The sequence below is a fragment of the Gnatocerus cornutus genome, unplaced genomic scaffold (genome assembly GCF_029298725.1).
Source record: "Gnatocerus cornutus isolate USDA-ARS CGAHR unplaced genomic scaffold, icGnaCorn1.1 ctg00000071.1, whole genome shotgun sequence".
Classification (NCBI taxonomy): Eukaryota; Metazoa; Arthropoda; class Insecta; order Coleoptera; family Tenebrionidae; genus Gnatocerus; species Gnatocerus cornutus.
This window is the reverse complement of record NW_028275415.1, coordinates 173,376-187,096: the sequence shown is the minus strand read 5'-3', so window position 1 is coordinate 187,096 and position 13,721 is coordinate 173,376. Positions and strand designations below refer to the sequence as shown.

At 31.7% G+C, this 13,721-nt stretch overlaps 1 protein-coding gene across 1 annotated transcript; it reads left to right on the top strand.

Annotated features, from left to right (window-relative positions):
* The first annotated feature begins 9,624 nt into the window (after positions 1 to 9,624).
* Positions 9,625 to 11,988, top strand: LOC148165961 (uncharacterized). The gene is made up of 2 exons (XM_088049559.1): positions 9,625 to 9,705; positions 9,764 to 11,988. The coding sequence occupies exons 1-2, from the start codon at positions 9,640 to 9,642 to the stop codon at positions 11,861 to 11,863; spliced, it is 2,166 nt and encodes a 721-aa protein (XP_087905685.1). The 5' UTR covers positions 9,625 to 9,639; the 3' UTR covers positions 11,864 to 11,988.
* Positions 11,989 to 13,721: the final 1,733 nt, after the last annotated feature.

Below are 13,721 nucleotides of genomic sequence, written 5' to 3'. Positions count from 1 at the left end.
ACATAAAACGTCAAATAGTATTTACTTACGGCGGAGGAAACAAAAACACCATAACGATTCGTGTTGAGAAATCGCACATTCAAACAATTTTATTACAAACGATATTTGACAAGAATTGACAGTTCATAAAGCAATGTGTCCACACAAACAACACAAAATTTAGTGCGCATGTAGAGATAGACAGAAGATATCGTTGTCTTTCTTTTTTGTCACTAATGGCGGTACCTTATAAAACAGACACTTTGATTTAGTGACCTTATATCGTTTTTATTATAAAAATGTGTAATCACAAAATAAAAAAACCTCAAATTTAGTAAGTTGTGTAACAAAAACAAATTATACTTAAAAAAACTTTAACGTTCACACCGTTACTACGAAACAATAATGACCTTATTGGTTGCCTGCCGTTGAATTCAACAAACAATTTCTATAACGGGAAAAACGAGTTCTAGGGTATTTTTGAGGGATGTTTATAGACCATACCAACGCTCGAGCATCGGCCGTCTTCTGTTTAATGAAAACGCTCAAAAGTCAAAATGCGTTATTCGTTATTAAATTTAAACGCTGGACGATCGAGCGTAATATAGCTATTTATTTGAGAAGGATATTAAGTAATTCATAATGAACGAGGACGTTACTTGTTAACGTCCGAGTTTTTTATGAATTACTTAATATCCGTAGTAAATACAAAGCTTTATCGAAACATGTACGAAGGTGGCAATGTTACCACTCAACAGTTCTGCAAATTTCCAATTTTTGACGGAAGTTTTGAACGCGATGAAACAGCGAGAAAAGCATTATCCAAGATATTTTATGTTAGAATTAATATAAATAAATGCAGATCTTCAGAATGTTTTTAATTTTGGTCTTTGGAGTTGCTTTCGTTTGCATAAAAACGTTGAATATTATGGATTAATGGCAACTGTGTTATTATGAAACGGTAACTATGCTATTATGAAACAGTAACTATGCTATTATGAATTATTTGTATCATCACTATTATGATGTACTTTACACGTAAGCATACAAAGGTATTAGATACATCTTAATGTTCATGTTTCGATAAAATAAATTTAGATACAATTGTTATAATTTGTTATAATTTGGACAAAGACCTCATGAGCGTCCACGGTGAATCGAGTATATACGGTGGCCGCATCTCTCTAGCCGAACAGAATGATGACGTCACAGTCGCCCTGTAGAGAGCGGTTGCATGAACATTTTACGATTATTTCAATTAAATTTCGCAGAAATAATGTTTAAACTTTTATTAACATATCAGAAAATTATACAGCGATTCTTTTCACTTTAGGGAAAAGCATTTTCTAACCATTTCTTAGCTATAATTTAGCAGAAATATTATTTTAACAGTAGACTATAAAATGTTACTTCTGGACCACGGCATTTGGCGTCTTAAAAATCACGGCAAAATCCTACAAATTTAATTGTTTGCCTAAAAGCAAACAACCAAAAAAGGGCTAAAACCCTTTAAAAAGCATTAATTTTTATGCACCCCAAAAATACCCAAATATCTGTAGACCACCAAAAATTGGGCACATGAAAAAACCGTTAAAATCTCCCAAAATAATGCAAAATCATCTCAAGAGCACTCTGAAAAACTTTCCAAATCCGTTGTTTTTAGACATTCCAAATGGCTTTGTATTTCTGGACCAGACCAATTGGCGCATGCAAAAAAAGTAAAAACATTACCAAATCAAAGAGGTATATTTGGCGCCCTACAAAACAAGGCAGGATCCTAAAAATTTATGTTTTCCCAAAAGTTAACAACCGAAAAAGACATAAAATCCTTCAAAAATCATAGTTTTTAATGTGAGCAAAAAATACTCTAAAGTTTCTTTTCTTGTAAATCAATAGCCCATCAGAAATTGGACATATGAGAAAACTGTTGTAAATCATCCAAAATCAAACCTAATTATGTTAAAAGCACCCAAAAAAAACCTTACCAGAATTCCTTGTTTTGAGTCACCCCAAAATGTATTTACTTCTAGACCAATACATTGGCGCATGCGAAAAATTCACCGGTCGGAATGGCGACTGGTAAAAATATTAGACAAATAAGAGCTCTTGTTTTTAAATACCTCAAAATAGATGAACCAAGTATTACGCTTCCCATCTACGATTATGCACATTGTTAATATTAGTTAATAAAAATCTGCCATCTAGCAGACAAAAAGAGAATAAAGTCTTCCTGTCTGCGACTCACAGATCGTTAAACCTAGCTTAATTGTCTATGCTGTGACTAAACATAAGGCCCTTTAAAATTTTTTGGAATTTTTTGATTCGTTTTGAAATTCAGGCGAAGCCCTCATGAGCGTCCACACAGTGGACTAGTGCGTAGCATGCGGAGCGAATTTTATTTTACAACTAGAATATATTCTATCGCTATGAAAAAGATTTTGCGCTTTATCAAGATTTGAACACGCAACAATTGAGCGCACATGTTTAAAGTGCGACGCTTAAACTTCTGGGCTAACACGGTTCTGTTTTATCAGCACGCCTATAATGGATTTTATACAAACGGTTTCGGATAGAATGTATTACGTTTATGCTAATTTTCTTATTAATTAAAAAAAATAAATTTGCTTCGCATGCTACGCACTAGTCCACTGTGTGGACGCTCATGAGGTCTTTGTCCAAATTTAATTATAACAAATTATAACAATTGTATCTAAATTTATTTATTACGCTCGATCGTCCAGCGTTTAAATTTAATAATGAATAACGCATTTTGACTTTTGAGCGTTTTCATTAAACAGAAGACGGCCGATGCTCGAGCGTTGGTATGGTCTATAAACATCCCTCAAAAATACCCTAGAACTCGTTTTTCCCGTTATAGAAATTGTTTGTTGTATTCAAGGGTAGGCAACCAATAATGTCATTATTGTTTCGTAGTAACGGTGCGAACGGTATAAGTATAATTTGTTTTTGTTACACAACTTACTAAATTTGAGGTTTTTTTATTTTGTGATTACACATTTTTATAATAAAAACGATCAAGGCCGACTATATCCTTAAGAGGCCTGTCCGCTCGGGCCTTTTAGAAGTTCCTGTCAAAAAGTGCGGATTGTGGCGCCGTCTTGTGAAATTTTCCCCTACTACTGGGACAGTCATTGTCACTAACGCAGTGACATGTTATAATATACCTAGACGGTGAAAAGCCGGTGGTGGGGGTAGAAATCCGTGTTCCTGGCATGGGCCATCTTGGAAATAGCATTTGTGTATGCAATGATATAAATCTGGTACACCGGTGTATCAAATGTTGCCTCTATTGCAAAATCCGTTTTACATTTTGAAAAGCAAAAAAGATGTAATTTTAATTTATCTAAGATGTTTTTTCGACGACGTCATTAACACAAGTTGACAAGCATCGTTATTTATTAAAATAATGAGTTTTATAATAAAAATTTATTTGTAAAAAGTCAAGTTAAATAGTCTGTTTTCTTTTCTTTGCTGCCGTAGAATTTCCAGTGATTTTTGATAAACTAGTTCCTAATTTATTGTAATCTAATAATAATAAGTGTAAATACTAAATGGTCTGTAGTTTTTATATTGTATAAAAATATTTAAAAATGTAGGAGTGATAATGATAAGTTTCGAAAATTTTTAAACTGGTCAAATAGAACCTAGCATTTTCTAATTAAAGCTCTTGTTTATTATTTTGGTTGTTTGGTATACAACTTTAGTCATAATTTATTAAATTTTGCATGTTTCTTCAAACTATTTTCGGTGGTTTATTTCAACTTAGAGTAAAACATTACTTTTGAGAATTGCGGGTTGTCTAAAAATTTGAATCCACTATTTCCAATATGGCTGGTGAGTAGGAACATCATGGCGGGTACTTTGCACCATCTAGGTTATTTAGTTAAAGTCAATGCACTAACGAGACAAATAGGTTATGTTGATTTGTCAATTACGCCAGTAGTTACACTGTTTATCGAAAATAGGCACTTTTACGCTAATATTGGGAACGCATGATGACTCTCTACGCCAGGCGCGTGAAGCGGGTTCGAAGAGAAAGTCTGACAGCCCTTATCGGTGCGGAAGTAACAACAGAACCCTCTGCGCGGGACTCCGCGAAGATTTTGGGGTAGTAATCGACGGATACATGAGATTTTCTACAATATAACGCAACCGTTTCACAAAGTGGTGCCGTCTAATAAGAAACAATCCGCGGAAGGTAGTCGGGTGCAGCCATGCCATGGAGATCAAAGAAATTCGATCTCAATAGTTAAAACCGCGTTAGCCAAAGTGAAAAAAAGGCGACGTACTCGATCAACAACCCCCCTAAATGAAAATGAACGAGACGCACACCGCACAGCACCCACCGTTTCTTCTAAACTGCGGCATCAAGGTCAAGTGGAGTCCTGAACACGAAGTAACGAAGACAAAGCAAGTCCGTGGGCAGGAGAACGCAAGAGAGGGTTGGTTTGTTAGATGAGAAATGCTGGTAACCACAAAAGAGGAACTTAAAGACACCAAAACGATGAATTACGAATCGGAAAAAGATTGACAGCGGAGATTTGACAATTTAGTTATTCGAATTAGCAGGTAGGTGACGCCACAATCCGCACGTCCATGGCTTGCTAGACGGGAACCCGTTTTAATAGGGAGCGAACAGGCCTCTTATACGGATAGAGTCGGTCTTGAAACGATAATATGGTTAGCGCCATCTAGACCAGGATGGCGCGCGACGCTCTTTCGGTCGATAATTCAGTTTTGTCCGTTCCGCTGCGTTCTGCGTTGACAGATGATTGACAGTTTCAGTCGTTTCAGTGTTGGTTTGGTGTTAATTGTTAAAGCTGCTGGTAAGTAATAAAATGTCTTGTTATTTATTAATAGTATTATAAGTTTATAAGTTAAATATAAGTCGTCTGCTTTTCGGTAATTTTTAACGGTTGTGTCGAAAATTAAAATAAATGAAACATCTGAACAGCCACGTGGTATAGTGTATCGTTTTCCAATGTCGTAAAAGAAGAAACGTTGTTTTCACGCCCAAAACATGATAGCAATTAATAGAATAATTAAAGGGGCATACCTACCTATATTCAGTTTATAAAAACGTTTATTATTTGACTTCGCACTTGTCATCCAGTAATTTCTCACAAGATTTTCCCATAAAGAACGTACCTACAGCAACTTACATCCAAGAATTTTCAGAATTTACATTAGGGAATGTTTGGATAGAAATGACACTGGGTAGGTAGGTTTAGGTTATAATTATCACAGCCACGCAAAACATACTCACAACATACACTTTCTACTTGCCATTTCTGAATATATTTTCAGTTTGACAGAGACCCGCGACCAATCACGAGGGGTCAACAATCATATGCTATTTCAAAATCTAGACTTGATGGAGAAAAACTGAGCACAGATTTGAATTCAGCGTGTCAAAATACATTAAAAATGATCCTTACATCTGCAGTCCAAAAATTTTTGTTATCAAAAGATGAGTTATCTGTTTACGTTGTCATCATCGATTAAATTATCATGAAAACATGTCTTTCCCACACTTAGATTTATGCGGACTAAAAAACATGACAATCTCTCTTAATTTCAGATTATCGTTTCAATTTGCTTTATGGAGTGATTTTTCTATATTCAAATAAAAGTCTTTAGTGTATTCCCAAATATGAATAAAATATTTCTTCCAAAGTAATATTATAGTATTCTCTAATTTCTTGAGCTGTTTTTGTATTTGTATTTAATAATTTTTATATAATGAGGGATTTAAAATTACGAACACCCAATAAAATCCTTATTGTTTTTTTTAAATTATTTGGTGAAACCTATATATGTAATATCTTTTGTTATTATTTTTTTTATTTTTTTTTATATTTTATATATTTTTTTTTATATAAGAATTTGAGTCGATTGTTGAATGATCAGTTGGGAGTAAATAGAAACAAAAAACATTTCTGTAGAAGATGTTTAAACTACTCCGCTAGAACTGAAGATGCTTTAAAGAAACATCAAAATGTGGGCTTTAGTAATGAACCATGTGTTCCGAACATGCCTGAAGATAATATATTAAAATTTTAAAATATTCAAAGAATGTTAAGACATCCGTATGTAATTTATTCTGATTTTGAATCTATTCTGAAACCTATTCATACATGCGAACCAAATCCTGAATCATCATATACTCATAAAACACAATTTCATATTCCCTGTGGTTATGGATTATACATTTAGAGTGCTTATAATAATATTGGTAACCCATTGGAAATTTACAGAGGAGAGGAAAGTGATAAATGTTTTATAAAAAGAATAACTGAATATGCCAGAACAATATACAAGTTATTAAAAGAAAATAAACCCATAAAATATATCGAACGAGAAGAATATAAAAAAACAAAAATTTGTTTTCTTTTTTCTATAGAAAACCCAAAAGTAAGAGATCATGATCACTACACTGGAAAATATAGAGGAGCTGCTTGTAGAAAATGCAATTTGAAATATAGACAACCATTGTTTATTCCAATTTTGTTTCATAATTTAAGCGCTTACGATTGTCATTTGTTTATAAAAAATCTAGGAGAAGATAAAAGTCAATTGAAATTAATACCTAATAACGAAGAGAAATATATTTCTTTCAGTAAAATTTTAAGAATGGATGATAATGGATATATCGAACTGAGATTTATCGATTCATTTAGATTTTTAGCAAGTAGCCTAGACAATTTGTCATCTAATCTGGAATCAAGTCAGTTGAGAGAAATAATTAAATACTTTTCAAATCATGAATTAGATGTGTTATTTAGGAAAGAAAAAAGCAAGATAATTAGAAAAGGAATTTTCTGAAACAAAACTTCCATCAATAGATAAATTTTATTCTTCGCTCACAAAAGAAGGAATTTCTCTAGAAGAATTCAAACATGCAGTGAAAGTATGGAAATATTTTAAAATTGAAAACTTGGGTGAATGGCATGATTTATACTTAAAACTAGATGTTTTGCTATTAACTGATGTATTTGAAAATTTTAGAGATTTATGTTTAGAAAAGAGTTATGGACTGGATCCTGTTTGGTATTATACAACTCCGGGGTTAGCTTGGGACTGTATGCTCAAATATACTTCAGTGAAGTTGGAATTATTAACTGATTATGAAATGTATTTGTTTTTTGAAAACGGAATTAGAGGAGGTATTTCACAGTGTAGTAACAGGTATTCGCAGGCAGATGAAAATACTCAGATTATCTATATAGATGCTAATAATCTATATGGATGGGCTTTATCTCAGAGATTACCAGAAAAAAACTTTAAATGGTTGACTTGTGATGAAATTAAAAATGTTGATGGTATACTGTTATCAGATAGTGATACCGGTTATGTTTTAGAAGTTGATTTAGCATTCCCTGTAGACTTGGCTATTCATAACAAATTCAATGACTTGCCTTTGGCTCCGGAAAATAGAATTCCCCCGGGCGGAAAAGTAGAAAAACTACTTTGTCATTTCTATGATAAGAAAAATTATATAATTCATTACAAAACATTAAAACTTTACAAAAGTTTAGGTATTAGAATAACAAAGGTTCACAGAGGTATAAAATTTACTCAGTCAAATTTCATAGCACCATATGTAAAATTTAATACTGAACAAAGACAGAAGGCGAAAAATGATTTTGAAAAAGATTTCTGGAAACTAATGGTTAATGCACCATATGGTAAGTCTATGCAATCTGTTAGAAACCAACAAAATATTAAATTATATTGTGATGAAGAAAAATTACAAAAAGCGATAAACAAACCTAATTTTAAACACAGAACTATATTTAGCAAACACCTGGCAGCAGTTCACAATTATAAAACCAAAGTATTGTTTAATAAACCAATTTACATTGGGCAAGCCGTATTAGATTTATCGAAATTATTAATGTATAACTTCCATTACAATGTAATTAAAAAAGAATTTAATGAAAAAATAATACTTCTTTATGGAGATACCGACAGTTTCATATATGAGATTAAAATGGCTGATTTCTATGAATTTATGAAAAACAAACCCGACTATTTTGATACATCTGATTATCCAAAGGGCCATCCATTATATTCTGATAAAAATAAGAAAGTAATAGGGAAATTCAAAGATGAATTGAATGGTATTAAGATATTAGAATACATAGGTTTAAGGTCAAAAATGTACAGTTACAGAACTGAAACGTGTGTTTCAAAAAAATTAAAAGGTATCAAGAAAGCAGTATTGAAGAAAGAAATAAGTTTTGAAGATTACAAAAATTGCTTATTCAATCAAACTGAATACTTCCATAGACAGAGAGTGATTAGGAGTCATAAACATGATATTTTTACTGAAGAAGTAAAGAAAAAGTCTCTAAGTTGGAAAGATGATAAAAGATATCTTTTACCTAATTCTACAGATACATTAGCTTATGGACACGTATTAGTATCATCATAGGTACGTTCATGGACACTGTTGAACTATTTTTTATTAGCGTTGAAGTAATAAATTAAGAAAACAATAATAACAATTACGATAATAAACGCAAGAATAAAAATAATAATTTTTAATTTATTAACTTGTTGAATAAGACTTTTTTCTGAATTTTGGATATTCTTCATTGAATATATTTAAATTCTTGAAAACAGTACTTTCCATTTAATTTACAATTTTTGAGTTTTTTAATTTATTGCTCTCATATTTTTAGTATGTCTTTCAAATATTTTGAGAGTTCTTTTCTTTACATCATCGATGTTTGATGGTATTACTACTGTTTTGTTTCTTAATTCTGCTAATTTCTTAGGATCATAATTATTGTAGTTGTCTAATTTATATTCCAATTCATCGATTTTATTATTAGCGGATTCTAGTTCACAGTCTGTCATAATTAATTGTTCAAGGAATAAATTAGCTGTTAGCTCTTGCAATATATTTATCTACTACTTCTTGTTTGAAACCGACTATTTTTGCTCCATCTTCTAATCTGTCTATTTCAGTAATAATAGGTTTTAAATCTTTTTTCCATTTTTCTTTCTCATCGTTGGGAATGTATGAAACTAGTTTGTCCATTTATGATTGAAAAGTTTCTAAAGATTTACTAATTAATTTATGTGCTTCTTCATCTAAACTTATATTTTTACGACTACCTGCTTTATGTTCTACATTATCGAATATTTTTTTATTTTTTATTTTATTTTTTCTCTCTTTTGTTCCCAATTGTTCCGATTTGTTCTCTTTTGTCCCGGATTGTTCCCGTTTGTTCTCATTTGTTCTCGTTTTACATGCAATCTTAATTCCAACTGAATTTAGTCCCATATTTAGGGAATTTCTAGAAATATTTTTAGATTTGCAAAATTCTGTCTTTGTTAGTTTTTTATTTACAGTCGAATTGAGATATTCAATGGCAAAATTACGATTTCTCATTTGAGTTACTTCATTGAAATTGTTGGAGTTCAGATGGTTGTCTTGTTTTTAATGGTGTATAATATTCTGCTACAATTTTGTTCTCTTTAGTATTGGTCATTTTTTTATTTATTGTAAAAAATTTATTTTGAATCTTTTTAAATCATTTTGAACGGAACTTTGTTAATATTTTTTTACTCATACAGATTACAGATAAAAAAATTCGTTGAATATAAAATTTTTTTCAGGTAGATCTGATGGAGGGCTCCTCATCCTCATCAAAGCGCAAAAAAGTCGAAAGTAAACCTGTCTATTCAGACCAAGTAAGACCAGACATATTATTGTATCACACGGTAACATGGTATTACACTTTTGTTATAGGAATTACTTGGATTAAATTTACTGGATGATGTAACATCTTTGGACACTTCCGGAGGCTCAAATGAAAGTGAAGACGTAAGTAACTTGCTTGGAACAAATGTACAATTTGTTTTATGTTCAAATAGGAATTCATGGAAATTACAATTTGTTATGTCTTTTCAGGATCCTGACTTGGTTTTTGAAGTTCTTCGTTGGACATCGACTTTTGTGGACAAGTCTATGTTTATTAAATGCGTTATGAAGGATGCACATAGAATACTTCTCACTGCACCGCCCAGATTTGGCAAGACTATGGCTTGCAAAATGCTGGAGAAGTTTTTTGAAATTGTCAGCAGTGAACAACAAAAGTTGGAGAAATATAAACTTTTCCAGGATCTCAGAATTTACAAATGCAGTGAAGAATGCATAGAGAATCATGGTTGTGGAAGTAAAAGATTTTTTCGCAAGCATTGCGGACAGCATCCAGTAATTTTTCTTGATTTTGCACAATTATCAGTAAGGTCATATAGCGACTTTTTGGAGAGTCTTAGAAATATGATAATGAAGCTGTTTAGAAAATATAAAACATGTTTAATTCATAAAGATGGTGAAAAATTCAGCTGGTCAAGTAACAATATGGGAAGACTGGATATTGAACGTTTCTTGCGCTATTTGAAATATGCCGATGATGATGATTATTGGAACAAGGCAATAGATCGTAACACAGCAGAACTATACATAAAAAGGGCTTTTGAATATTTGATCGAGGTTTTGTCGGTCCACTATCAAACAAAACAAACCCATAAGAAAATTATTATATTGATTGACGAGTTCGACGCACCTTTTATGAAAATGTTATTTGGTGAAAACTCATCAGACCAACAGATTATGTTTTTCATACGAGACCTAATGCGTCTTTTATGCAAAGATAGGATATCAGCACAATTTGTTCAACGAGTAATAATTTTTTCTGTCACTGCATCAGGCGGTATGATTTCATTAGGAGCTAACAATGTGGAACGTAGAACATTCTTGGACAAGGATTATGATTATTATAAATTCTTTGGATTTACCAGAGAAGAAGTAAACGCTTTAGTTAACAACTGTGTCGAAGAAGGAAGTCAAAGAGAAAAAGCTCTTGATGAAATTACTCTTTGGTACAACAATTACACTGTAGTGGGAGACAAAGATACAACTATTTCTAATCCTGTGTCTATTACCAATTATTTACCGAATCTCGTACGAAAAAGTTATTGGATTGAATCGGTTGGAACCAAATATATCTGCCAACTATTTAAATTCGAAAAAATGCGGGAGAAGGTGTTTCCTGCCGTTAGAGACAATGAGAAAATTTCCATCATAGCAAAAACTATAGAGTTGAACGATATTTATAATCTGAAATCATTACGTGAATCAATTTTGAATTGTATCGAACTAGTGCAGGTAGACTTAGCTCTTCAGTTTCTCACACAATGTGGGTACTTTAACGTTATTGACAAGAATGATGGGAATTGGACATTACAAATTCCGAATCTAGAATTGAAACAAGTATTTACAGACAAACTTCAGGAGGCTTTGGTAAAATTTAAAACTAACCTGTTTACTGTAGAACAACAAGAGTCATTTGTGAATGCATTAAAGTCTTTAGGAAGTGGAGAGAAGCATGAACCTATGAAATATGTTGCGTTTAAAAAATCTGTGGAAAATTTGTATACCGACCGAGAATTACCAAAAGCTCATTTTCACTTTCACTGTGACCTTTGGATGTTAATTTCTAGTTGTGGGAAGTTGGATTGCTTTTCAGAATTTGCAATCAAAAAGGGATGCTCACCCAAGCTTGATTTAATTATTATTTCAAAATGTGCAGTAATTATAATTGAACTAAAGCGGCATAAACAAGATTCTGCAAAGAAGGCCCTAAAACAGTGTCTACGGAAAAAATACTATGAAGCATTTGAACTTGAAGGAAATGAAAGAAAGGGTTTAAAGAAAATTTTAATTGGTCTTCATCTCTCTGATGATCGTAAAGTTAGCATCAGGTATTTAGAAAATTTTGAGAAAAACACACTGCAAGATGAACCAAACATAGAAACAATTGTAGAGGATAGCTATGAATGTTAAAATCATTCTCTCTGTTAGTTATGTACCCTGTTTTATTTTATGTGCATTTCGCTGATTTTAAGGTAGTTTGAGAATCTGTAACTCATTTTTTTGCCCTTAATCTTTGATTAAATTATACATTTCTACTTGAGTATTTTTTAATATTTCATTAAATCGGGACTTACGACTTTATGTTAGTTGGTACATAATATTTGATATGGTAAGAAAATAAGTTGAAAAAAAAACAAACTACATATTATTATTTATATGTTCAATGAAAATTATAACTAAATATAAACAATTCTCTTAATTACAACAAAGTAAGATAAGAAAATCTGTACCTTTTTAATATCACAAAATAAGAAAATCAATTTTAGTTAGTAGTTGTGTTACAAAAACAAATTATATAATTATAAAGCAAACAAACTAATTTTTCGTTCGTGTCGTTACTTTGGTGTAATAATAATTTATTTTTTCTACTCCCATAGTAGTAAGTAACTAGGCAAGAACCCTGTCGTTTGTTGATTAGTAACTATGACACTATGAAACATGCATGTAATATGTAGATATATGTATGTATTTTCATTATACGGAACTAACTCACGTGACTTTAGTAACTTTTCGACTGTGAAACCAACGTTTTAGTTCCACTGTTTTCCTAGTGTAACCATGCCATTTTTAAGGTTAGAGTTTTCAGATGTCACTAATCTGACAAATTTCAAAGAACTAGTCAATTATTTTATTTATCAGTTATTTCACTTATTATAATAATACATAATTAAAAGTGTCACGCCAAATATACAGAAATATTCTTCTTTCGTTTGCTCCAATTTGAATTCACATCAATTCTCAAAATAGTTGTGGATGTTTGTTGAAATCTTGAGACAGCATAAAGATGTTTGTGAAGGAATGCTGTAAAACTTTGGCGGATTTGAAAGAATCTTTCCGAAAGTGTAAGCGAAATTTTGAAATGGCTGGAAAGTGGCAATCCAGAGCAGACTGAACTTTTGATGCACATGAAATGTGAATGTTTAGATGGCCGTGGTTTAAAATTTTGTCTCTAACTTTTTATACTATACCATTGAGTATAAAAATAACAGAGAAACCACCCAATGCTAATTTTTGTAACCAAACGAACGACTTGAACACCAGTGGGCGCCACAAAAAAACGCTAGCGCCACCTATTGTTCAAGATGGTCGTCCCACACCATCTAGTGGTCAAGATTTTATGAGAAGCTAATCTTATTTTGTGATGACGTGATTTCTTTGAAGGAGAATTGTTTATTGTTTTATACTTTTTTCTGGTTGTGTTCTACCAAAACATAGGATTTAGCGTTATAACAGCAAAACAGATTTTAAAACACGGTTTTTGATTTTTTTTTAAATTGTAATGGACAATTTTTTAAAAAATGATCTGAATTTATAATTTTATTTGGTACAGATTTTTTTAAAATGAAATAAGACGTTTTTATTAATCAGTCACTGAATTTAGGCCCCGCCTTTGCCGATTTTATACCATATAATTTAAATGAACTCTGGAGTAATAAATTAATAATGTATAGAAAATTAGTTAGAAATTAGAAAAAAATGTTTTATTTTAACATTAAAAATTGAAATAGAACATTTGAAAAACTTAAATAAATTTAAAAATTACTTGAGGAAGTAGCGTTCTGAAAAATTAAAGCGTTTAAAAGAATGATATAATATAATAGACATATTTACCATTCCGGGTCAGAACCAAATAGCAAAAGCAATTTTAATTGCAACAACTGTTTCTTTTTTAAACGAATTTTCACAATCAGCTTCAAGTTTTCTGCTAATAGACACCTTGGAGTCGGCGGCGGTTGTATGTCAAAATTGGCGCTTTCCATTTTTTTAA